The 27,593-nt window shown below is 46.4% G+C and overlaps 1 protein-coding gene across 3 annotated transcripts in view; it reads right to left on the bottom strand.

Moving 5' to 3' along the window:
• ROR1 (receptor tyrosine kinase like orphan receptor 1) overlaps positions 1-27,593 on the bottom strand; it is a 356,964-nt gene that overhangs the window by 144,380 nt on the left and 184,991 nt on the right. For 2 of the 3 annotated variants that reach the window (XM_046645642.1, XM_046645641.1), the window contains exon 2: positions 8,763-8,834. The exons of the other annotated variant lie outside the window; for it this stretch is intronic. In XM_046645642.1, the coding sequence (XP_046501598.1) occupies positions 8,763-8,834 (72 nt within the window). The remainder of the gene's footprint in view (positions 1-8,762; positions 8,835-27,593) is intronic. 3 annotated transcript variants of the gene reach the window in all.

The raw sequence follows: 27,593 nt of genomic DNA, 5'->3' as shown, positions 1-27,593 counted from the left end.
AAAAAAAAACAACTAAATTTCTATTTTCAAGAACCTGAGCTAGCCACAGAGCTTAAATATAAACCTTCTCGTTCTAAACCCAGTTCTTTTCAATGTTACTCCAGAAAATTAAGGACAGGAATGGAGAAAGTTCCAAGCATCTGTGCCTGGATAAATCACTTGTTAGAATATTCTGGAAAGAGCTGACTACAGGGCAGATTACGCTAGAACTCCAAAACAGGGGTTCTCAAACTTTGTTGCCCATTAGAATCACCTGGAGAGCATTTAAACCCCTCAAATCACAGACTGAACAGAAGAACAATGAAATCAGAACAGCGTGGGGAACAGCCCCAGGCGTCAGGATGTTTCAAACTCCCCAGGCGACTCCAGCACTGTGAGGTTGGGAACTGCTGCCCTCTCAGAGTTCTCAAACTCTGGCGGGAGTCAGCCACCTGGGAAGCTGGTAAAACTGCAGAGGCTCAGGGTCCCTTCTCTGCAGGTGATTCTGACACCCACCAAAGTTTGAGGACAACCACTCAGAAGCACCTTTCTGGAGCACAGCAAGCAGGAGAGGACGGAGCACAGCGGGAGCTGAGGCAGAGCCAGACGGCAGAGCACCGCGGATGATCTCTTCTCCCTCCCTCGGCCAGAGGCTCTAAGTCCAAAAGTCCCTGCAGTCTGTGAGCCAGAGTTGACCAAAGCCAAAGGCCCAGGACTCCAAGGCCTTTGATCCCCGTGAGCAGGGCCCCAGTCCGCAAGTTTCTAGAAGTATCTTGGGGCCAAACTCCAAGCCATTTCTGCAGTGTCTCAGCAGGCAGCTCTCAGTCCAAACTAAGACACGTGGGCAAGCACAAAGCCAGCCAGGGAGAGTCAAGAAATGCTTTCTCTGCTGCTTCCTGATTATTTACGAGTCCAAGATTGTGCCTCGTCTTTGCCAGGAATTAGCAAAAATGGTACGAAGGGAGGAAGGAACCTGAGACCCATGACAAGAGGCAGATAAACCTCTATCCCCATTCTCAGTGGTAAAAACAGGAGCATCCACACACCCAAGCTGGCTCGATTCCTCCTCTGTCTCAATCGGGTGGTGGTTGCTAGGGGTGGGGAGCTGTCTCTTCACACAGCCAAGGTGGCCATCTGTGGACACCCTAGGGCCTCACCTCTAAGCTGAACACCCACACACAGGAGCACGTGGGGGAGGAGAGGGAGGGCTGCGGGGAGGGACTGGGGCCAGAGCTGAAGCTGGGACGACTGGCTGGAAAGACCTCTGAGCGGGGAGGCTGACCCTTCCACGCCAGTGCTAGTGCCCAGCGGCAAACCCCTCCTTTGAACAGGCTTCGAAAGATCAAGCCTGACCACAAAGGGTTGGCTTCCCTCGATTTTATGACAGAATTCTGAAGTCCTCATCTCGGAGGTTCCTTTCCCTAAAGTCAACAGACTCGTCAAGTAAAGAGGATTAACAAGAGCCCTGGCGAGAGCAGCCCAGCGGAAGAGGACCTGGTTCCACAGTGCATCCTTCCATGCTGGGCTCCAGGCAAACGGACCAAGAGCTCATTGTTAGCGAGGGATGGGTTAGGCAGACACAGCGGAGCCAGCGGGAAGCCCCCCCTGCGTTCCTGCAGGACGGTGTTCTCACTGCTTCCGGGCTGCAACCGGATCTTAGAGGAAAAGGAGACTGATTTTGGATGGTCAGGAAAAGCTTATCTCAGAAAGTGACAATTGTGCCAAGACCTGAAGGAGGGGAAGCAAGAGAAAGAGGATTCTGGGTAGAAGGAACAGCATATCAAAACGCCCTTGGTCAGGGAAGGGCCTGGCTTGGAGAAAGCTACAGGAAGCCAGTGTGGCTGGCGGATGGCCCGCAGGGGACAGCAGGCAAGGACACAGGCACTGCTGGCGCATTAGGGCCTGCGTGAATGTGCCCACCTCCGCCCAGAGCCGGGTTTCCTGCCTGGTTCTGCTGGTCCACGGCTGTCCTTTTAAACCGCCGCTCTCAAAGTGGAATCTCTCCGTGCTCTGCACTCCTCACCCACAAACCTTTTCCCCCCGGAAGGGAGATTACACGAAATACTGCCTTTCCCTAGGGGTAACGATCAGATCATGGTCTGTAATGATAATCTGTTGCATGTAAAGCATTTTATACAATTTTAAGCATTATACAAACAGGCACACAAAATCAGTTCTAGAAAAAGTGCTTTTCATAAAAAAGCAGTTCCTGAGGACTTCAAAGCTGGGATGGAGCTGAGAACAGCTCCTCACGCTGCAAGGAGGACAAAGCTAGATGTACCACTGCTCCAGCTGTTGCTTCATCAGAGCATCTTCAAATAGAAATACAATGCGAGTGACGTGTGTCATTTTAAACCTTTTAGCAGTCACATTACAAAGGGTCAGGTACAGTTAATTTTAATTATATATTTCACCTAACTCAATACATGAAAAATTATCATTTCCACATGTAATTAATATAAAACTTATTAGTAAGATGTTATAAGAGCTTTTTTCCTATTAAGCCCTTGAAATCCAGCTTGTGGGTCACACTTAGACTAATCTCATTTTGGACCGGCCACTTTCAGGTGGGGCCAGGGGCTCTGGTACTGGACCATGCGGCCTCGGAGTCTCGCTGGTAAGGCAGCCGGGCCCAGGAGGGATATCTCCATCCCGCAGATGAGAACACTGAGGCCCAGAGCTTAACCGGCAGGTCACTGACCCGGTCGGCGGTGGACCAGAGCTGGGACTAGAATCAAGCTTCCTTGTCAAGAGCTCTTTCCCGGATCATGCTCCCCTCTCCTTGGGCATAAAAAGGTGGGGTGTAGGGGCAAGAGAACTACTAGAAATGAGCACCCATCGGTGCTGGGGACTGCGATGGGGCTTCGATCTCATGTAACCCTTACAACAACCCCCTGCAGTCATTCCACTTCCCCCATTTTCCAGAGGAGGTCTCGGAGGCTCCAAGTGCTTGTGTCATTGATGGCGCAGGATGCCATCAGTCCTTTCAAGGAAACGAGGCTCTCAGGATCAGGACGATGTTGCTTAGGGCCCAAACCTGCTGAACGTGGGCTGTCATCCCACACGGCTACCCCAGGAATTCCAACGGAAATTCCTCCAACCAGCTACCAGCTTTGAAGATGGGACATAAGGATGGATAAGCTCTCCTCCTAGTCCCTGGAGGAGGGCTCTCTAACCTGCCAAATGCCAAGGCTCCTAATCCAGTCCAACCCTATCTTGCCCCTTCACCCACTGCCACTGCTCCAAATACATACAGTTAGGAACACGAGCAAAGGGCTCAGGTACTCCATTCGGACTAGCTGTGAACCAAGCTCCAAGCTACAGGCCAGTCAATACCATTTACATAGACTCCTTATGTGCCAAGGACAAGTCAAGTAACAGAGAAGGGACAAGAGGAAGCAACCACTTCTGGACCAGAGAACCCGGTCGCAGCCCTTGATCGTGACGTTCCGAGGCAAGAGGCGGGCCAAGTGGCTGCAGCCAGCCCGTGTCTGTCTATTGTGACTGTGCAAGCAGCCGTCCAATGGCACAACACAAGTGCAACCCACAGAGGTGTTTGTTGGCCAGGAAAACCATGTTGGTGATGGACACCAGCGCCTCCACAGGCGAGAAAGGGAGCTCCAAGCCAGAGCAACGCAGGGCTCCTGCTCCAAGAGCCGGGCAGCTCACTTCCCGACGACGTGTAAAGTTCCCAAGCTGGGGGGGACGCCAGCTCTCCTTTTAAAAAAGCAAAGCAGGACAAAAATACCCCCACGTCTAGTCTGTAAGCGCAGGGAACTATTTGCAGTGGGAAGCAGCCCTCGGTATTTTTTTAAGTAGTCAGTTCCCTCCCTTTCTGCTACCTACGGGTGCAATTTCCAGTCCTTTCTCCAAAAGAAACATTTGGCTTTCTATAGAGAACCTCTGAGACCTCATGCGACGGAAAATGGAAGAAGGGGAAAGAGGCCCTCATCACGCCCCACCCCAAACCCTCCCGGGCAGCTGAGGTTGAGCCCCTGTAGATGCATTTATTTTGGGAGGTACTTAGTCCTGAAGCATTTGTCTCAGAAATCACCGCCATGCCTCATCAATGGGAGCTTTCAACAGCTCTTCCCGGGTGGCCTTGTCTCTTTCTAAACTTCATTTCCTGTTGGAAAGGATAAACAGGTAGCTGTTTATTGCCACCGACTAGACTCGTTTCACAGAAAACCAGGACCTGAGTGAGGCTGGGGAGCCCGGGTGGGACTGAGGGTGGGACAGAGCAGCTGGGTGAAGAGAAAGGCCCTGAAGCACGCCAGTGGTGGATGTTACTTTACTGCTACTCCACGGGAGGGGACTTGCCCACGGGAGGACGGATAGGAGCACCAGGGAGACTGTCCTCGGCCGCCATGTTGGACATGCTGGATCCCTGGACTTGGCCCGGAGTACCCGATGGGAATCCTGGCACTGCCACTTACCAGCGGTGCCCCTCAGCCAAATCTTTAAACCCTCATTAGCCTCAAGTGCCCATCTGATCTACCACACAGGGTGGTGAGAATTCAGTGATGCATGCAGCATGCTTAGCAAGAGCCTCACCCCAGTAGGTATTCACACGCAGCAGCTATGAATTGGCATGGATGGCGTTAGAGTCCATACAACTTAACGTCATGGTTTCTACTACACTCAGGCATTGTTGGGCTGTGAGAGCGTGCCGAAAGAGAAGAGAACCCCTGACTTTAAAGAGGCAGGCAAACAGATAAAGAGATAATTTCAATACAGCCTGGTAACTGTTCTGATCAAGATAGACATGGGGTGGTATGGTACCTCACATATGAAATATTTTGGGGTATGGTCAATGGGATTGATGAAAGGATTCATTACTTGTCTCTCTCTCCATCTAGAACACAAGGTCCACCAAAGCAGGGATATTGCTTGTCTTACTCAGTTCTCGGCCCATTGGGAGCTCTGTGGGGAAAGAGGGGGTGAGGGAGGGTTCATGGTGATGCTTAAGTAAAGGCGTCAGCCAGGTGAGGAACGGGGCTCAGGACAATCCAATCAGAGGACAGACAGTGCATGAACAAAGGCACAGAGACTGGAAGAAAGAGGATGTATCTAGGGAATTAGGGGCAGGTTGTGGAAACAAATGGAGTACAAAGTATGGGTGCAGGGGTAAGACCACGGAGAACCTTGTTTATCAAACTAAAACGGATGGCGCTTGTGTGGGGACCCTGGGTGTGGAAGGCCAGAGCGGGCTGCTGCTGACACGGGCTGATTTAACAGGATCTGAAATCTCTATTCCAACCCTAAAATATGCTCTCCTTCCAGCCTGCCCAAGTACCCATGATGATTTTACTATCAAGCAAAAAAGTCACAACCGTGTTAACCAAAAACCTCTGTGACTTCTTACTCTCTGATTAGTTTCTCAGACTTGCTAGCCAGATCCATTTTCACAACAACCATATGAGGTAGGTACATTTATTATCTCATCTTACCAATGGAAAGAGCAAAGCACACGTGGGCTGAGTGGCTAACCCAAAGTCACAAAGTCTGAAGTAGTAGGTTCAGGATTCAAACTCAGTCCCCTTGGCTCCGGGTCCATTTTCTTAACCACCATATCACCTCAGATCTATCTTCCACTTACCATATCTCTCTTCGGCTCAGCGTAGCCACTATTTAAACCATTTGATGAATTTTTATTTTCTATAACTCTGTTTTTCAATTCTAGAATTTCCATTTAGTTTTTTTAAAATGTCTACTTTTTAATCTTATTACCCTGTACTTGTCCAATAGTTTCTATTCTCTCTTTCACCGTGAAACGTTTTAAACATAGCTACTCTCTCCAATTGGTCTATTGTCTTTAGTTTCTAAAATGTGAATGTCTCCATGCCTTTTGTCTGCTGACTCTCACCACTAGTGGCTTTTTCCCCTCTCTTGCATGCACTATCGTATTTAAAAGTAAACTTAACATCAGCAGGAGTTTGGTGCTGTTGCTGCTTTGTGGTTTTGATTTTTTTTAATTTTGTTTTGGTGGGAGAACCACATGCACTGGGATGTTGAGACATTTTTATGACCTGGTTTTAGATTGTCCCCTGTCAGGGTCTCACAGTTTAATCAATTCCAGACCCAGTTTTTATGTTATCTTCTTGGCTTGTGGCTCGTGCACCACACGAGAAGCACCCTACCCCACACAGCACAGGTGGGGTTTGATTTCTCACGGGTGATCCCAACGGCCCAGGGTGGTTGACAGACTTCCATTCCAGATGCCCAGTGGAATTTTCCCTCTTTCACTCTCAGGTCAGTCATTCCTCACTGACAGCCTGTGCAGAGGGTTTGTTTCCTATGGCCTCAGCCCTCATCCCCATGGGACACTGAAACTCTGGCCCTAACAACCACGCACACTCCCCGTATTTTCAAAGGACTTTTTGTTCAGCTCCTTCTCACTGATCATTGCTCTGTCATGGAGCTTTCTGTTCATTTCCGGCACCTGGCGACTTCTCCTTTTTGTGTACCATCCTGGCACTGGATTTTCTTTTTCTCGTTGTATATTTCCAGCAGCATCTCTCTGTGACTGGGGGGAGTGTCCTTTGATAGCTCAAGCTATCAAATCAACCAGAAGGTTTTGATTACGCATTTAGATATCAGTCTTCTCCTCTTGGCTCTGGGTTCATGGAGGACAGAGACCTCTGTCTGATTCATCTTTCAATTCTAATTCTTCAAACAACACCCAGACCAGAGTAAAAAGCAATAAGGATTTGATCAATAAATGAATAAATGAATTAATCAGCTTTCTCTTTCATTCGAAATGGGAATTAAAGACCATACACTAATTATCTTTAGAGAAATAAGACACCAAGGATCCCTAGAAAGCCATCCATCCTTTCTGAAAGGCCATGCTAAGAAGGGAGTCTGGAGCCTGCCTCAGTCGAGCCTTTTGGCCAGTAGGTTCACTGCTATTAGCATCGCTTCCTTCTTGAAGGGCAGCCACTGCTAATGACAGTGCTGGTTTGGAGGAAACAACGTCTGGCCAGCCAGGCTCCTGACTGATGGCTGTGCTGCCATCTTCCCACGTATGGATCTCCTTCTTTAGTCATAAGTGGAACCTGATCAATAACTTGCAGCGTGCAGTGGAGATAATTTTTCTGTTGGTGCCATCAGGAGCTCGCCAATTAAATTCACATACTTGAAAGCACCCGGTACAGTGCTCGGCAGAGAGTAGGCACTAAGCTAACATTTAGTGCACTTTATTTCTTCTTTTCCATTAAAAAAAAATCGGCAAATATTTGTTGAAAATCTATTGTCTCCTGGGCATTGTGCTTGGAGCCGGAGATGGAGAGGAAAGACATGCAGTCCGCGCTTTAATCCTTAATTAGAAAAAGAATGTCCAAACCAAGTCTGACAATAAAAAAAATTATCCTAAATGTCTTTTGATTTCAGGTGAAAAGACACCTCACCCCATCCTGCCACCCACCAATGCCTAAGGAAGCATGAGCAGCACAAGAACCCTGCCTAAGACTGCGTGACGTTCTCTTCCCCCAGAGAGGAAATCAGCTCCCGGTGAACACAGGAGCAGACGAAAGAGAGCTGATCATAAAAGACAATTTTGGCGATGACTTTCCGGCTCCTTGGATCACTGTAATTCCAGGACCTAGAATCATGCCTGAACTAAAGCAGAAACTCAACACAGTTGTTGAATGTGAGTATTTGCACTCATATGTGTGGATGGGGCCCATTCATACATGGCCCTAGATGTGGTGTGCCTTGTCATTCCACACATATTTGTTGAGGATTTCCTATGAACAAGAGTCTGGGTTAGACTTTCTGATGGATACAGAAGAAAAAAAAGAACAAGATAGATATGCTACCTACAAGGAACATCCAGGTTTAAGTGAGATAGACAGGTGTGATTTAACATGGAACATGCTCACAGAAGAACAGAGAAAGAGCTATGAGAGTCCCAAAGCAGGAAGCCACTTCCTCCTGAGGGTTAGACAAGATTGGCTGATACAGACTTGATGCTCAGACTTGAAGGAGAAGGAATTTGTTGCCCTAGAGAAGGGAGAGAATGGGTGTTGGCAAGGAAGGCAGGGCAATCCGGGCTGGGAGAAGAGCTCAGACAACAGCAGAGGGGCAGGAAGGCACAGGATCTACGAGAAGAAATGGAAACTTGGCTGGAGATGCAGAAAGGGACATAAAGGAGGCCAAAGGGAAATCAGGCTGGAAAGGGAGGCTGAGCCGATCGCAGGGGCTGAGCGTGTCCTGATTTACCACTCTAGGACAGAGGATCTCCACGGGGCAGCCAGTGCTTGCACATGGCGGGGCTTAATCAAGACGACAGCAACCTCATGGCAGGAGCCTGTGCCCCACATGCACACAGGAAGCTGCCATCTGTATGCACAGGCAATTACAAACATTCCCGGCCCCCTGCCCTGAACCCTGCAAGCACATCAAATACTCGCTGCAAGAGGTCACCAGCCAACAGCTCGGATCAATCCTGGCTCGGGCAGAATCAAATCCCCTAAATAAGATCCACTAGATGCGGTGTCAGGAAGGTCAGAAACGACCCCACTTCACATCTTGAAGCGTTTTTACCATGTGGAACATTTTAGAGAAGAAGGGAAAGGAAAGAGAGGGGAAAAAACTCTCCAGAAATAATAGAATTCCAAGTAATTAAATGTTAAATGATCACAAAGTAAGCAGGGAATTTATTTTGGCCCCATCTCCTTCTAGAGATGTAAGAAGCAGTCGATTTCAAAGAAGGCCGTGCCAGGATTAAAAACTGAGTCTCATGCCTCCCTCGGCCTCCCCGGCGTGTCCCCACTGGGTACCTTTGTCGAGCTCACTCGAAATGTTCCACGACGAGGTAGGCACTAACTCGGCGGTGACTGACAACTCCGTTTCTGAAAAGAAAAAGAGGGAGGGGGGGAAAGACAGGCGCAATATTAAATAGAGTCGCTTATGGGCTGTTAGAAGCATCACAGGAGATTTCCAAAGGCTCTGACTGCACACCAAACATTATCAAACACTAACTCTTCCTTTTCTTCTTAGAAGACCCGTCTTAGACTAATGTCGTCCAGCAGCCTTCCCGTGAAAAAGAAGAACAATGCGGCTCCTGCTGCTGATTTCACCCCAGTTTGTGAATTGACAGCATTTCTAGTAAGAGAGAAACCCACTTCTCTATATTGAAACTTCAAGTCAAGAGAAATGACGGAGAGTCACTTGTGGAACGAAACTTAAAATACAATTTTTTTAAAACCACCATAAAGTAAGGCAAACATGCAAATCGACAATCTATAAGGCATAATACACTGTGAAGATTTAAACCGTTTAATAATATACTGTAATATACAAATGATGTTTTTGATGTTTTTGAAAACTTAAGCCATGACACTATCCTACTAGCACACGTTTAAAAGATGGCACTAATCTGGCCTTGGGCCATGTCTACACACGTGCGCACACACACGTTCACTGTGTTACAGAACTTCAGCGCTGGGCAGGGTGGTTGAGAGGCCAGAGCCTCAGAGGTTAGACACACGGCACCCGTGCTGTCAACTCCCCGCCGTCAACCCGGTGCACACATCGCTCAGCAGTCATGGCCCTTCTTGTCTACTAAACCTGGGATCCGCCTTAGAGTCTTTTCAGCACGGGGTCTAGGTAGACACTAGGAAGGGACCCGAGTTGGAACACAAGGTGAACTTTGGTAAGTGGAAGAATCGGGGTTCAAATGCAGGTCTGTCTGTCGCCCACAGCCTAGCAGCCCACGCTGCCCAGAACTCAAGCCTGTGAAACCTGACTTGTCACTTCCCCTCTCTCCGGCTTCACCTTTCACCTCCACAAGCACACTTTCTGCATGTCCTTATTTACGGGTGGGGACTGCCTGCCACACGGCCACAGGAGCCACACGCCATTGTCAGGGAGCCTCGTCGAGGACGGGATGTTTACCCATCGAGACCCTGCAGAGGCCCACTTCCAGTTCGTCTGCTGGGTGTGCCATCAACCTGCTGCACACGGCAGAGACGGAAGGTTGTTTGGTTTGTGCAGACCTCCTTGGCTCGCCCCTTTCCCTGTTCTCCAAGAGGCAGGACAGGACGCAGACCAACCACACACATCCTCCCACCCCAAATGGCCCCAGTACACCTCCTACATCCTGAGCCCCAAACAGCAGTGACTCTTTCAAAGGGACCTGAAGTCAGATGGGCAGGTTGGCAGGGATCCTAAAACACATACAATTCCAAAATATGAAACCAAAAAAAAACTTTACCCAAGTCGGAAAAATGCTTAACACAAAGCACAGTAGAAGGCAGTGCCTCTGTTATCAACCCCTTGTTCTGGGAATGAGGCTTTCATGCAGGTGACTGTGACAGGACTAGCTAATTGTCTACAATTCAGGCCCCTCCACTTATGACTCGGACTGCAGCCCTGTTCTGACACCATGCTCTGCCACCACTGTGGCCCTGTGAATAACGGCCCCTTGTTTGCGGTACTATGGACTTCTGTGGCTCACCTTGTAAGCAGGCCCAAGGAACACCCCACCACCCAGCCTTCAGGGCGCTCAGGGATGGAAGCGCGGCAGCCATGGCGCTCCAGGCAAGGCAGCCAGGGTGGGGGAGAGGCGGGATTAAGGCGGATCTCGGCAGCATTTACGTTCAATATTTTCATAGCTTCACCTTACTGCTGCTCACACTTAGATTGCCAGGAATACAGGTTTCATTTTACAGTATTAATTTTATAGAAAGTTAGCTCTATGTCACTTGGTTTTTCCAACCTGAGCTTGAATTGCTGATTGAATATAATTTGGGACCAACGACAAACGAATAGGTTCTTGGCACCGCCAACAGTGGAACCGTTCCCCCCTCCCCGTGTCCCTGGACACTGATTACCACTCGGTTCTTGGGCTACAGCAAAGATCATTTCAATTCACAAGCCAGGAAGTGATTGTGATAGTTCTGAGGAATTTGGTTCTCAGCCTCAAGATCCATTCTTTAGATAACCACATGTTCAGCTTCTCGGATAAAATGATAATAAAAACAGATAAAACACGAATAATCTCCCTGAAAAATATTATCTCCCAAGGCCACATTTTTTAAGAGAACGGGTGATTATTTTATGTGAAACATTTGATATTAGTAACTCCGCCTCACAAAAATGATGTTTAATAAGCTTTTTTTCTGCCTGAAAGGAAGGCTGAGCTTTCAGTGAGAAAAACGGAGCCCGTCTCTGCCTGAGCTCCACTAATGCCGGGTCACCTCTGGCCTTGGCTCTGTGGGATATCCACTGACGGATTCCGCTCCTCGCCCATCCTCCACATCACGGCAAAAGGTGAGATATTTCCAAGTATATTTACTTATTTTTATTTTTTTATTTTTTTGAGGAAGATTAGCCCTGAGCTAACATCTGCCACCAATCCTCTTCTTTTTGCTGAGGAAGACTGGCCCTGAGCTAACATCCATGCCCATCTTCCTCTACTTTATATGTGGGATGCCTGCCACAGCATGGCCTACCAAGCAGTGCCATGTCCGCACCCGGGATCCGAACCAGCAAACCCCGGGCCACCGAAGTGGAATGTATGCACTTAACCGCTGTGCCACTGGCCGGCCCCTCCAAGTATAGTTAACACCAGACTGGCAACCTGTCTTTGTGTAAAATTACTGTGGTATTAGCAAATTAACATGTGCCATGGAAGACAGTAGGATATTTAATGGAAATACACACCTAGATTAAAATACTAATTTCTGCCACTTACTAATTTTGTGATCCTGAGCAAGTTACTCCCCATCTTTTGACCTCTATTTTCTCATCTGTAAAATGGGGACAATAAAAGTCACCTCACAGGACTGAGGTAAGGATTAAACTAGATAATGGACCAAAATGGTCCTGCACGGTGCCCAGAGGAGAGAGGACCCTCAGGATCTTTTGTGCCTTCCCCATGTCCCGTGAGGCAGCCTGTAGCCTATCCCTACGTGGACACACTCCAGTGAGGCACACAGCAGCCATCCTTCACGTGGCTGCACCCCAGTTAGCTGCTATGTCAGGGTCTAGGCTCAAAACAATGCATCCGCCAGGCTCTCAGAAAGACTCTAGATGTCCCATGACTTACTAATCCACGCCAATCTTTTCATTTTGTGAGGTTTTCCTGAATTGGTCACCAATTCTCTCAGAACATAAGTGTTTCTATGTGTTTTTAGCCAATTTAGGCAAATCAGCATGTTTTAGAAAACCCCAGCCCTTATCTCCCTGACCTCTGTCGGAGGGCAAACCCCCGTTCTCCCGATTTGATCAATAGGAGTTATTATCTTTGCAGTCTCACTGATGACTGACTTTTTGGCACTGATTCTGCAAACCATACGGTTTTGGTATTTAAGCCTGAACAGTGGGAGTGTTATTTGGAGAGAAAGAAAAAAAAAATAAGCCTGAATCCTCCTCGTTGATAAAAGCCTGTGCTCTCCGAGAGGATTACTGGTTCATCTCAGCAGTTGGCAGGTAGACTCCCGACGCTCACAGGGTGTGTGAGCTCTTCCAAGAAGCACCCAGCCACGCCACATCCTACATCCTGCTCCGGCGACGCTTGAGGCTACACAGGCACAACCCAGATACTCACGAGACTAGTGGCCAGCCCAGTGTGAGGGAACAAGGGGCTACACCAGTGCCTTTCTTGACCAGTCACTGAGTCCAAGAATGTTATCTCTGGGTGGGCCCTAGAGCCCAAGACTTATTTATCAAACTATGTTCTTTGGATCCACAGGATTTTGTGAAGGTATCCTTATGGGGGGACACTGGAGGATGTGGGGTATCCTCATGGGGGACACGGGAGGATGTGCGGGTACAGAGGACCAAACATAAGGCTCTAGACCCTCCTTGAACAGGAACGACTCTACATTTCTCTGTTTTACATATTCAGGTGATGTGGAAAAGTCTCTAAACAAACATTTTTTAAGCCTCTTATATGGTACAATCTCCTCATTTTACAGATGAAGAAAGTGAGATCCTCAGCAGTCAAGAGACTTGGCCAAAGTCACAGAACTTCTAAGATGGAGCCAGGCCTTCCAAATGGCTAAGAAATAAATGCATTGTGCCTTCTCCCTGAGCTCCTTTTTCTTGCGTCTGTGGCCCCCACGACGTAATACCGCTACCCTGAGAGGCTGAGGTCAGAGAGACACACGGGGCACTTCCAGACAGCCAGGGTCAGGCACGCACAAGGGGCGCACTTTCTTCTGTGGTCAAAGAAGGTCCCTGCTTGTGATCACTTGGCGAGGAGGTGGGGGTGCTGACGGCTCCAGTTCTCTGTGTGCAGTGGCATTTAGACGTTATCTGGGACACTCTGGCCTTGGTCCCTTTCTCTCTCCAGGGCCTCAGTGGAGGAGACGCCCAGAGCCAGGTAAGCCACCTTCACTTAATGGCACCTGTTGGGAAAGTGCCAGTCCGCTCTCCACGGAGGGGCAGGCGGACCACATTCCCCAACAGCACAAGGGGTCAGGCAGCCTGGGCACTGCTCCGGGCCTGGCTCACAATCTCCCCACCCCCAGGTCCTGAATAGGGGCTGCTCCACTCTGGGGACTCAGCTTACTTACTGGGGAGAGAGGGAGGTTGGCACCTCCCTCGCCCGGCAAGGATGTCAGGACTGGGGAATTTCTGTGCTCAGTGTCCACCTGGACCTCAGCACACTCAGTGACCTCAGCTTTGGACACCTGAAGTAATCTTTGGATGAAGTTATCAGTACAGTCCCAGAGACAGAAGGGGGCGAAATCCTGCCCTTGATCCTGCACAGCCACCCAACCACACCGCCTCTGCTGCACGATGAAATCACGCTCTTAAATATAACCTGTGATGACTCTGTAAACAGTACAATTACTGTGCCTGTGGTAAAGCCATTCATTTGTTGAAGAAAAGCTTTAAATACACCAATATTTGTGGTATTATTCATATTTTTATATAGACAGAGCTGCAAAAGAAGAAGTGGTCCTGGTTTTCTCAGTGTCGGAGGGGCCCTGCCCATGCTCAGAGCGCTCCCCAACAATCCTACGAGGTGGGCACCAGGACCCGCTCCACTGGGGACCCAAGAACCTGAGGCAGAGGCACTCAGGCCCCACGTCCTCAGCTTGATGGGGTGGGGGCGGGAATTATGCCCAAACGCAGAGCGTCTGATGGCAGAGCCAGAGTGTCTCCAAGGGCGGTGAACTGAGCCATGTGCCCGCTGCTCTCCGGCTTAGGCGCCCTTCAGCCCCTGCGGATCCCCGGGACCTCTGAGCTCTGCATAACACCGTTGGAAAACCAGCAGCAGAGGCCACCTCCCCCCGATCAGTGCTTGGTCCCCTAATTCTAAAACCCGGAAGGGATGGTGAGGACACAAAGGGAGGAGGAGAAATACTTCTTAATTCACACTTAAATGCCTTTTTTTTTTTTCCATTGGAAATATTATTTCCTTCTTTAAACCTGTTGAATTGATATTACGGATCAGATGTGGTTCTTGTATTTAAAGGAATTATGCTACACCACCATGTAAGCACCACCATGACACAGAGCGTCACAAAGTGAATAAAAACAGGCTTGAAAACTTACCCAAAAAACTATCCCACTTGGGCTCTCTTGCATGGAACTGTAGAGATTCACTCGCTCACTCACTCGTTCAATGCACACGTGTCCTAGCACCTTCTATGTGTAAGGACTGGGATGAGAAAGCTTGCCCTGGCCCCGACCTTTCTCAAGAACTTGCAGTCTAGCTGGGGAGGAACACAGGAACACAACTGTGAAAGCGTGACCGGGCAACAAGAGAAACCGACAGAAATGGCCTCCCCACCCCACGAGTCATTTCTCCCACCCCTCCCAACCGGGCTGAAAACACCAAGACTGCTGAATAACATATCCCAAGAAAAAACAGAACACATAGCTGAGATGGAAAGAAAAGGACATTCGCAGGTGCCTGAAGGGAGGAGCACAGCGAGCGGAAGCTGACGTGGAGGGTGCCTATAAACACCGCCCTCTGGGCTGGGGCTGCAGTGTCAATGCTCACTCGTAAAACCAAAGACGTGGCCACAGGGAGATCTGAGTCCTTGCCTAAGGCCTTTGCTAGAGCCTGGGATATCACCCCCGTCCGTGGGAAGGGGCTGAAACACCTTCCTCAGTGGGCCTGGAGAAGCTTCCAGGACCCTTACAGTCCACCCAGGACTTGGGTGGGGTGGGGGAAACAGCTCCACGAGAAATCAAAAACGTGCAAAGACCAGGGAGGTCCAATGAACGCTTCGCCTAGTTTCCCTCCATGATTATAGCTTACCGAATCATGGTAAGATATCACAAAACCAGGAAATCAGCATTGTTACAATGTGTGTGTGCAGTCTGCGTCATTTCGTCACATGTGTAGTCTCAGATAACCAGCACCGCAATCGACACTAAGAACCATGTCACCACCACAAAGATCTCCCTCACGCTGCCCCTTGACAGTGCCACCCATCCCCCTCCTCTCAACCATTCCTAACCCCTGGCAACCACTAAGCTGCTCTCCATCTCTATAATTTTGTTGTTTCAAGAATATTAGACAAACAGACTCATACAGTGCCCTGGAGATCCACCCACGTGTTGTGTACGTCAATGGTTTGTTCTTTTTTATTGCTGAGCAGTATTCCATAGGATGGATGTACCACACTTGGTTTAACCATTCACCTCAGACACTTGGTTTCTTCCATTTTCTGTCTATTAAAAATAAAACTGTTATAAACCCACTCACAGCCTTTTATGCTAAATTCTTCATTTCAGTAAGAGGGAAGTTAAATCTAAAAGGAAGGAGTTGCATGCAAGAAGCAATAACAAGCAAATAAATTGGAAAATATGTTGAAAATGTTAAATAAGCCATGACTCTAAAAATAAATACGTAATAAGAGGTACAACAGAGGTAAACAGAGGGTCCCCAGGCAGCACTGAGGGAGAGTACATCCTCCAACTTGGGGAGGGGGACCCCCAAAGGATCAGGGGGTGGGGAAGATGGTTCCAATCTGAGAGGACATTTCCAGCACACAAAGCGAAGCGCAAATCACTCACTGACGCTCATACTCAATTGCACAGTAGCAACTTTTTCCAAGAGGTAAACAGACAATAATTTCAAAATCCAGGGGATTCTAGCTTTTTCATTTTTTTCTTAAAGATGAAAATGACACATCCCAGCTAGTTCCTGGGGAGGCAGGATCTTCTTGGGGCCAGTGAAAAGTCCTAAGAGAACTTCCAAAACATCTTAAGTCTTGCTCTCCCCAAGGAGAAGTTCAAAGGAATGGACCCAAAGTCAGCACTCTCCATTCACCCATGGTGCCTCTAGCCCCAGTGGATGCTTGGTGCGACAAAACATGTGGTTTATGTGGCTTCAGAACAAGCTGGCAAAGATGGAGGGAAGAGAAGGAGGAAGCACGCTGACCAAGCCTTCAATCAGAAACCGGTCCTATTTCCCTACAGTGGTTTCACATCACCTCCTTTTGGGTGCTCAAGACACCTGCGATTTCCAATGACACCAACAAACTTCACTCTTGTCTTCTGGTTTCCACTTGACTCCTCTTCCTCATGGGCTTTTCCCCTCAAAAGTGCCTCCTGGTAATGTTTCCTTCTTACTCATCCTGCTGTGCCATCTGTCTTTGTCTTCTGGGGTCAGCCATTTAATTTCCCTCTCTGTATGACCCACGCACACTTTCATTTCATATTCTAGAATCCATTTTTTAATAAAAGTCTATTGCCCTGTAATTGTCTCTGGTCAATTCAAAGTCCCCTGTCACTCAAAAGAAACAAGAGACCCAAAAAGGATGCTTTCCTAGCTGCAATTCCATGACAGCCTGGAGTTTATTCTCAACTCTTGCAAAACCAATGAAGTCTTAGTTAAGTCCTATCACAACGGGAACAAAGTTAGGTTGTGCTGGGTGTTCCCTAAAGCCATAGTGTGTTAGCATACATTTTGGAAAACTAGACAACCACAAAGGATTTCTGTAAAAACTCCTCACTTTCGTCCGGACTTTGATGTTATTATGCTCATTCATTTGTTCATTGATTCATCCATCCATTCATCCATCTATCCATTCAACAAATATTTATCTGGCACCTGCTCTGTTCCAGGCTAGCTAAGAGCTACCTGAGTGTTGGGATGTAACGGTGAACAAAAGCAAGACCATTCCTTGCCTCCTGGAGCTCATGTGTGGTAGGGATGTAGAGAAGTAAACAGGCAACTAAAACAGAGTGTGATAAATGCTGGGTAGGGGGTGGAGGTGGGGTGGGGGGTCAAGGCACTTAGCACAGTCTTGGAGGATGCTCTCCAGACCAACGGTTTAGGCTTGGGTTCATGGAGAACCAGATGTTTAGACACAAGGAGCCTATATCATCTAAGTTCCTCCTTTGCATAAAACGAGATTTTTTTCTGCAAACAGTGAACACAGAACTGAGAACTCCACAGTGGGCATGTCTTCACTGGCCTTGATCACCCAGCTCCCCTGGGGGGAGAACTCAGCTGTAACGGGAGTCTTCTGTTAGAATGAGGGAAGGCCTCTCCAGCGTTAGTGACGTGGCTGTAGCCCTGGACACCTGCTACGGTGAGCCTTCAACCAGGACTGGACCTCCTGTGCTTTCATCTGCTTAGCTACGTAAACATCTTCAGGGATGGAGGGCCAGTCTAACCTAAGAGGCTCTAAATTTTCCATTCCTGTTGCCTCTCAAATTCACACTTGGCTCTGGAAAAAGAGAAGATAATAGTCCACGCAACACGGTCCTATGCACAGGTTAAACGGCTCTTGCTCCAGCCAGACTAAGGAGGAAATAGACTATAGAAAATAGAATATTTGATGATAAATTTCATCTCCTTGAAACAGTTAACACTGACATCAATAAAATCTTTCTTGTGTTAGAACCGCAAATAGGATACTTCTGTTTCAAGCTAGGTTTAAATCATGGCAAAACCACCATGCAGTTCAACAGGAAAATAAAATAAATCTGCTAATTCAGTGCTATTCAGTTTTTTATTGAAAAGACAAAAAAAAAACTGGAGTTATTTTAATTTTCTACTTTACAATTTGCACTGAATTCTGTGGTCCATGTGTCCCTCAGTCATCAGTGAGTAAGTGCTCTTCCTTTCATTCTCAGTAGACGGTAAACTTCTTAAGGGCAAGGAGCATGTCTCACGTTTCCTTTGCACCCTACCTGTTTTCTATAGGACCCTGGAACAGGAGGCATAGCAGAGGTCTGAACGGTGTCGTGTTGACTTCAGGGTCGGGCATGTTCAAATCCCAGCTCTGTCACATACCAGCTTATGACCTTGGGGAAATTACTTCACAGGTCTAACCTCAGTTCCTCATTCATGAAGTGGGCATCATAGTGACAACTTTGCAGGACTGTGATGAGGGTTAACTGAGAAAATGTTTGGGATGAGCTCAGTGCCCAGCAAATGGAAAGCCTTCAGCAAAATAGCAGCTACCACTATTCCATAAAGGTTTTTTTACTTACCAGAGATACAGCTTGAAGGGCATTCAATGCAATGATTCCCAAACCCAGCTGGGGAGCACGTTAAACAAATACAGATTCTTGGACCCCTACCGCTCCACTACTTCATCTCCCTAAGTGAGTCTTACATAACCAGCCGAGCACTGGTCTTCCACAAACCACCAGGTTAGGGAAACGCAAATAATGATAGGCCTGCAGAAAAATGAAAAACACGAAAAGTTCTAAATGCACTGAGAAGTTTAATGTAACTTAAGAATCTAGGGGAAAGCGAGTTGGCAGACTAAAACCTAACTCTTGTTTTTGTCCTAAAATTCCAAAGCGGTCAGCAACCTCCATACTGAGAGGGCTCAATGAATACTAACCAAGAACAAAATTGGTACCTCTGGAATGTCTTTCAAAGGCAAGTATTCATGTTTAAAGAAGAACTTGAAGGCTCTCTTAATTGGTTGACCAACAATTTAGCCAATTAGACTTTTAGGAGGAAAATTATCATCCTGTAAAGAGCAGGGCAGTATTGTCTCAACCAGTATCTACGTTCCTCGGGATCTTTAGGGGCCAGGAATTTCATGTTTGTGGAGCTCTCCACCAACTGGGCAAATTGGGCTCACTCTACAGCCGTGCAATCATCCTACTCTAGGCATGGGAGGAGAGAGAAACAAAACCCTTTTCAGCTTTGATTCTCGGCCACTTAGAGCATTTACAAAGGGAAGCCCACTCTGGATGCAGTTGAAAAAGCTATTAAGATTCCAAGCACCTTACAGTAACACAAGTACCTTGTACTTAGGTAGCACTTTTCCTTTCAAGAAAGTCTGTACACAGAACAGACATTAGCTCATGACTCCACATGTGAAGGATCAGGCCCAAGATAATCACAGCTTGGTTGGAGCTGAAGAAACCCAGACTCAGCCAGAGAACTTGCCTGAGGTCCCCGGCATGTCATCACTGCCAGGAGAGCGGATCCACGGCCTCCCCCGCCCCACCCTGGCCTCACGTAGCCTCCCTCTTACAGGCTGATGAAGCCTCTTCCCCAGTTTCAAGGTTTGTTTTTTTCTAATCCCCTCTAGCACGCGGTTAATTCAATCATTTCAAAGTTCCAAAGATTGAGGAGTAAAAATTTTAAAAACAACAATTTTCAGAAAAAAAAGTCTATTGGAAGCATAATTTGTACCTTCTGGCTATCGCTGGAAACCAAGTGTTTAAGTTAATGGGATTGAGGGACTCCCGGATTAGTGGAAATGATTTTAATCAGAGAGGTAAATTGGGGAGGATTACTATCATCCTGCACTATGGGGAGATGGTTTCGCTCCAGCCCCATTAGCCCGGGCGCGGAGGATCTGGATGGCTGCAATTGTCAAATACTTAATTTGCCTCAAATTGCTCCAGTTTAAAATGCTTTGCCCGTCTGGACTGGGTTTCCTGCACCATGTCATTATTGATAGCCTGGGGAGATCAATAATTAAAATTAAATAGAGGGAAACATTAAGCAGAGCATAATTTGGGACCAGAATCCCTTCCCAGAGCCTCTTAGTCTCATCTGTCCTCTTCTGAGAACCACAGTGTTTGATGTGCTCCTCTCTTAAGACACTTTATACTTTGCAAGCTGACCTACAATGGCTTCAGTGTACTTCTCTACTAAGATTGCATGCTTCTTGAGGCTGGGGAGGGGGTCTTCCTTACCTCTAGATTACTCACAGCATCAATTGTTGCATTAGGCACAGAATAGGACCTCAACAAAGGTTTTCTGAATGTGTAGGTGACCAAATAGTTGCACTCTCCATATATTATCCTATTTATTCATATAAAGTAGTGTGGTAGATAGCAAAATGGGCACGATTCATTCCTCCCTGTACCCACACCTTTTTGCAGCTCTTCCCATGAAGAGATGGAGTCAACTTCCCCAACTGGAATCTGGGCTGCCTCTGGGACTTGCTTTGGCTAACAGAATGTGCCCAAATCGACTTGGCCAGTCCAGACCCAAGGACCCCCAGCCAACACACTGACTCGCGAGATAAATAAATGCTTGTTGGTTTTGGTCACTAAGTTTTGGGGTGGTTTGTTATATGGCATTATTTGTAGGTAACAGATACCCATTTACAGATGGGAATACTAAGGCTCAAGGAGGTCAGGAACGACCCTAAAGCTATAAAGTGAAAAAGCCAGGATTCGAATCCAGTCTTTCTGATTTCAAAGCTCACAGTGTTTCCACTAAATAAACTGACCAAACTTCAAAGATGCTTGTGCATTCAGAAATAAGTTTGAGAAACTAAAGGCAAGAGACAAATGGGGGAGGATGTCCTCTCATCGCCGTGGAGCAGGATGGAGACCCGCCTTCTAGGAGGAGCCGCCCTAGTCCGACAGGGTCCTGTGTTGGTAGCTCATTTGATCAGATTTAAGAGATGCGAAAGAACAGGATCTCTTTCAAACAATGATCTGGAAGGAATGATACTCCTGCATTCATAAACAGAGCTCAGGTAACAGCAAGTGCTTTCAAAGCAGATGAGTTGGTCATTCCCTCGTGCAATGTACTTTTTATTCATTCTCTTAACCAGAAAGAAAAATAATTTTGCGTGTAGTTAATTTTGTGACTATTCTCTTCCACCATCAATCTGCCAAGACTGGTTCTCAAACAAACCTGATGGCGACACCTCAAGCCGGTGCCCGGGAGTTGGTATCTGGATCTGAAATGTGGTTCTACCTACAGCCTTTGAGCAGCGTTGGTATTTGCGGCTGCAGGCACGGGAACTTGTCACAGCAATGCAAGGCCATGCTTTGGATTCGCCAAAGAGCCCCTCTTCTGTGAAAGGGAGGGTTCCTCCTCCTCCCAGAGCTGTCAGAGGGCAGCATTTCAGGAGGCCCTTCTAGTCAACCGCAGCAAACAGGAACGACCAGTGCTACTGTGCACATGATGGATGCGCGGGCTGTTTGCCCATGTGTGTCACCCGCTAAGATGGGCTACTTGATCTCCAGCTGATAAGACGATGTGTTTAATAGCTACCCTGCTCAGAGAAGGCGTACACCTTCCCCGTGTGGAATGAGGGCATCCATTTTCAGTGAGGGATGACCAAGGTTTTTGGGGGAATTTTTGCCACTGGTGGAAGAGCTCGACAGCGAGAAGCAACCCAATGGGTTCTGCTTCACTGCCTCTCCCTGAGTTGACAGTCGAGGTCCCACGCTGCGACGTCATCCACTAGAAGGCCTGCCTCTTCTGCAGGCCCTCCCCACCAGCCTTCCCCGCTGCCCTCCTTTCTCCTGACCTGCTGCCTCACGGCCCCCATCAAGCAAGTGTATCCTTAGCACGTGGGAGAAATTTACTTAGCAATCCTGGGGTGGAAAAAGCTTTTCAAAGTTTGACGCAAAATCTAAAAGCCATAAAAAGAAAGACGACAAATCTGATTGTATTAAAACGCTCCACAAGGGAAAAGCAGAAATAATATCAAAAGACAAATGAGAAACTGGGAAGAAAGAATTCTCACAACTCAAAAGGCAAAGGGCTAGCTGCCATAATATAGTCAGCAAAAGCTCCTGTAGAGAAGCAAGAAAATCCAAGAATGTCATAGATGAGTAGGCAAAGGAAATGAATAAGATAACCTGCAGACAAAGAAATATACGTCTTTCTTAAACACATGAAAACATAAGCTTACTGATAATATAAGAAAGGTGAATTGTCAATGAGATGTCATTTTCCCCCAATCAAATTAGAAACTTAAAAAGAGCTCGATAATTCACTATATTGAAAGGGATATGAGGAAATAGTGACCCTCATATTGGTAGGAGTATAAATTGGTACAACTTGGCAATATACATGAAAATTTTAAATGCAAAGACCCTGTGGGCCGCAATTCTATTTCTAGGAATTTATCTCACAGATGTCCTCAAACATGTAGGAAATGATATTTATACAAGATTTTCAATGTGGTATTGTTTACATGAGAAAAAGACTGGAAACAACCTACTTGTCCAGCAACAGAGGGGCTAGTTAAATAAATAACAAGCTACCTGAAATTTACAGTGGAACATAATGCAACTGTCATAAAGAATAAAGAAGCTCTGTACATACTGATTTGGAGAAAAATTACCAAAATATATACTTAAGTTACCCCCCAAAAAACAAAATACTGATCATGTACATAGAAAATATCATTTGTATAAAAAGAAAAAAAATGCTGTGTGTGTTCTTATATTTGTGGGTATGTATAATATATAAAAATATTATATAAAACGTGTATATGCATACATATATTATATATATGTATAAATATATATTTTTATATGTATATGTATAAAATAGCTATAAAAGGAATACACAAAAACTGGGAAGTGTCCTACATCTGAGGAGGGGAACTGGGGGCTGCAAGTTAGAGGTGAGAGAGAACTTATTTTTCACTATATATCCTTTCGTACTCTTAAATTTTTTTATTATGTGCAAAATGGAAGAGTTAAAAAAAGGGTTCTTGATGATTCCTCCTTCACGAGTGTTTCTTTCGAGGTGCCCAGTGTCTTACGGGACCCCAGAGGAAGAGCCCCACATCAGAGTCGGGGGGAGTAATAGAAATGATCATCAAAGTTGCTAAGGAATGTTGACCTTGAGCTGAGTCTTCAAGGACCAGCAGACATTAGGGAGGCAGACAAAAGAGTCTTCGGTCCCAGGAGCTGAGCAACCACAAACAATTCATTACGGATCGCGGTTCACTCATTTTTGCCTTTTTTGAGTCCTCAGCTTTATATCCTCGAGTGCCAGGCACTTATTAGTATCTCATGTTTGCTTAATCTCACTGACTGGCGGGCGGGAGAGGACACGGGTCAAGAGACGCAGGACCTGTCCTAGGAGGCTGTGATGGCAGCAAGCAGGAGGCGGAGGCAGCGTGGGAGGAGGACGTCAGCAAAGTCCACACGAACTAGCAGAACAGTCGTGCTGGTGACGTTTCATAGAGCAAGGACATTTGCAAAGCACATTTCTAGGTGTTTTCATAAACATTTATTGAAGTGTCACTACCCCATTTTAGCTGTGACAAAACCAAGGCTTAGAAAAAGTTGTCACTGCTAAAAGGGACCAATTAAAACGAACCCAGGGTTCCATCCCTTACTCCTCAGTGGCCTCTATTTAAACGAGCACTAATCAAACCCTTTTACTAGGATGGTGTATACATTCCAGCTCTTTAAACACAAATACCCAGAGCAGAAGTCTGCATGACATAAAGAACCTATTACACAGATGTTGGTTCCATTCTCTGGCATTCAATGTATCACCTAGTACTTACTTATAAACTCAGTTTGATATCTACAAGAGTTGTATTTTTTTAAATGTTCACAAAACAGAAAAATGTATTGAAGGAAATTGTCCCCAAAAGTTATAATGTTAAAATATAAGGTCAGAGAATGTTGGTCACGCTGGACAGACATCACTATTTACACCCTCCTTTCCTACTGTCACATCGTGTTCTCCACACTGAAAGGTGAAATGTGAGAGGTAGGTAGTCAAGCAAGAAAGATGATACAGAGCAGAGAAGGGTCATCACCTTCAAGACGACCATGTTGCTGACGGTAGGCTAGCTTCCCCAACACTCTCAGAGGTTAACAACCACCGACAATCCCCCTGAGGGTGTCCCTTCTCTGTGCAAAGGCATTCTTAGGTCTTCCTTTCTTTACCTTAAAGAAACTCAAAAGCATTAACTCCTGATGTTGGTAAACTTCCCCAGGTAGCAGATCTCAATGCAACTAAAGCAACTAAACCACAATCAATGTAACACAAGTGAGATCTGCTGTACAGATAAACCAGACAACGGCCCAAATCAGCCATGAGAGATGATGGCAACCACTTGCAAGTGAGCTGCCTCTCCCCACCGTTCACTGGCACTGCCTGCGCCAGGGCGCTCGTCACCAGGCCTGGATGGCATCATTCCAAATGCATGTCTGGCAACCAGGCAAACTGATACCTGGCAACCCCAAATATTTGAAAAATGGCTGTGAACTATAGATAAATATTTCCCAATGTTCTGAGTGGTTAAAGGAGAAGTCACAAAGCCCATGCGGTACAGCTCACGCATGTCAACCGTAAGCACGCCATGGGTCCTTCACTGCAGACGGGGTAATCCATTTGCACCTAGTTTTAACGCCTTTCAACTCTAATAGCACCTTATGTTAGGAGGATTCTGGGTACCCTTCACTTTTTTGTTTTTAAAGAAACAAGAGAATCTGGCCTTTACTTTTTTTTGATGTAAACACATGACATATGCTTGGGAGGATGAAACATGAGGAACTGGGGTTTCAAACACACAGTTGAGCTGCTGGGAGAGAGTGCCACTCAGACACTCGATCCTCGACTGAGACAGCTTCCCTTCTCAGGAAAAGAGGGCTGGGGTTTTTGTTTTCAAGGGTGAAAAGGTCCACAGTAAAACCAAAAAGTCTTCTTGGACGTCAGAGAGCTCATAAAGAAAAGACTCATCTGTGAATCAGAAATATGCAGAATACTTTCAACTGGTTGGGAAGTTTCAGAAACGGCACCAGTCTTTCCAAGGCACTCCATCCATCCTCCTGAGGGCAAATTTGGAAACTGGCAATTTAGCTTGGCGTTGCAGAGTCAATGAATTACAGGCCAGGGTGGGTGGAGTGAAGCAAGCCGTCCCTAGGCTTTCATGTCTGAAGATCCAAGTTCAAAGTGCTCCTTGGAGTTTCAGCCAAAATGCCCTCCCCCTCCAGTCCTCTCTCCCTGGGCAAGTCCTCAGGTGTTCACTTCCAAACGGAAAAGGCGCAGACTTTGGCCAATGCCCTCAATGGGTCCTGGGGTTATGGCAGAAGACACAGCTCCATATCTAAGAGTGCAACTAAATTTTATTTCAAGAGTACAGCCCTGGTTCCCTCTGCTTGCTGTGGGACCATGAGGAAGGGAGATGGCAGCAGGGACTACCTACTCCCTCTTAAGGAGCTGACAGCTAGGAGAGAAAAAACAAACAGAGGAAATGTGGAATGATGCAAGACTGACCCAAGGCTGAATAAAAACCAGTGCTGTAGACACCAGGCCTTCTGAGCCATGAGGAAGAAAACTCGGGAAGGAATGAGGGGCAGCTTAGTCTGACTGACCGACATCCACAGATGGACATCACTGTTAGGGACTAAGGCCAGAAGAATGGGAGAGATGAGGAAACTTCCAGTCACTCTGTCCTACCAGACAAACTGCAGTCCAGAACCAGCCAAGACATGATGAGAGATCTAGAAACCACATCCACTTAAGAAACAGTTGAAGGAACCCAGAAGTTCCGGCCAAAGCAAGAGAAGACCAGTGAAGGACGGATGGCTGTCTTCAAATAAGAGGGAGGTGATACGTGGAAGGAAGATATGATTTCTTCTGTGAGGTCGTAAAGAAGAGAATCAGGCAACCGTTACACAAGTTACACCAAAGCAGGTTTTAAATGAAAATAAAGAAGATAGTCTAACAACCAGACTGGCCCCAAAATGGAAGGGACTGATCAATGACACCAAAAAGCCATCAGCACATATTTGCTGATAATCTACTATTTTCAGACACTGAACTAAGTATTTTTTACATGAATTGTCTTATTTCATTCTCATAATTTTATAAGATTATTATTATTACCATCATCTCCTTTATTATTCACATTTTACAAAAAACAAACACATAAACTGAGGCTCAGAGAGATTAAATAATTTGTCCAAGCTCACACAACCAGTATGTGGCTGAGCCAGGTTTCAAAGCCAAAGTCCATGCTCTTACAATTATATTATACTGTTTAAAAAGGAGCTTAAAAACAAAAAATAAGAAGTGTTGGTGAGGATGTAGAGAAATTGGAACCCCTGTGCACTGCTGGTGGGAATCTAGAATGGGACGGTTGCTGTGAAAAATGGTACGGCAGTTTCTCAAAAAACTAAGCATAGATTTACCATATGACCCAGCAATTCTACTTCTGGGTATACAGCCAAAAGAAGTGAAGACAAAGACTTCAACATACATTTGTACACCATGTTCATAGCAGCATTGTTCACAATAGACAAAAGGTGAAAATGACCTAAGTGTCCACTGATGGATGAATGGATAAACAAAATGTGGTGTGTACATACAATGGAATATTATTAAACCTTTAAAAGGAAGGAAATTCTGACACATGCTACAACAAGGATGCACCTTGAAGACACTATGGTAAGTAAAATAGTCACAAAAGGACAAATACGATACGATTCCCCAGAGGGGAATTATCTGAGGTCCCTAGAGTAGTCAAATTCATGGAGACGGAAAGTAGAATGGTGGGGCGGGGGGGGAGACAGTGTCTGACGGGTAAGGAGTTTCAGTGTGGAAAGATGGAAAAGTTCTGGAGATGGATGGTGGTGACGGTTACAACACAGTGTGACCAAACTTAACGCCACTGAACTATACACATAAAGATGGTTAAAATGGTTAATTTTATGTTATGTATATTTAACCACAGTATTTTTTTAAAGGAGTGAGCTGTCCATGGCTGGAAGTGTTCAAGCGGAGACTAGATGTCCATATGTCAGAGGTGTCGAGGGAGAGATTCTTATTCCAGGAAGGGGCTGGACTGAACCAACTCGGAGGTCCCTTCCAACTCTAAAATTCTGTGGCAAGATAAGCACTTCATCAATTACAGAAGTAAAAGAATTGTTTCATTTTTCCATAAAAATACAGACTACCTTTTATCCCAGAGCTTCCCAGCCTGGATCTTGAGACGGCTGCGTCCTGGAGTTGATTTACAATCAGATTCTCTCATTGTTTGTAAAGCATATTACCAGAAAACCATAACCAGCTCCATTTTAATGAGGACCAATTTGTTATTTTTTTAGAAAACTTCTGACTTCTATTGTTATAGAAAAGATACAAGAAAAGAAAGCAGAGGTCTTGCAGTTCAAGAATTAATGAAGGCCCTGAAGCCATTACGCCTTAAATATACAGCGGTCTCCTTAATGTAAATAGACTGTAGTTCCCAGCAAATCTTTCTAGAACAAGGGATCCATTGCAGCATGACAGAGTGGGCGATGGGGCAGGGCTGTAGTCTGCACTCGATTTCAATTTTACTTCCGTTGAAGTTGACTAATGGACAAACAGCCTGGCTTCAAGGATCTGGGCAACACTAGACCACAGTGTGAAATATATGCTAATATAGCACAATTTCTATAAAAATAGAGGAATGTAAATAGCTAACTGAAGCCAGAGGGAGTTGCTCCAGCCAAGC

The sequence above is a fragment of the Equus quagga genome, chromosome 18 (assembly GCF_021613505.1).
Source record: "Equus quagga isolate Etosha38 chromosome 18, UCLA_HA_Equagga_1.0, whole genome shotgun sequence".
Classification (NCBI taxonomy): Eukaryota; Metazoa; Chordata; class Mammalia; order Perissodactyla; family Equidae; genus Equus; species Equus quagga.
This window is presented reverse-complemented; position numbering and strand designations above follow the sequence as displayed.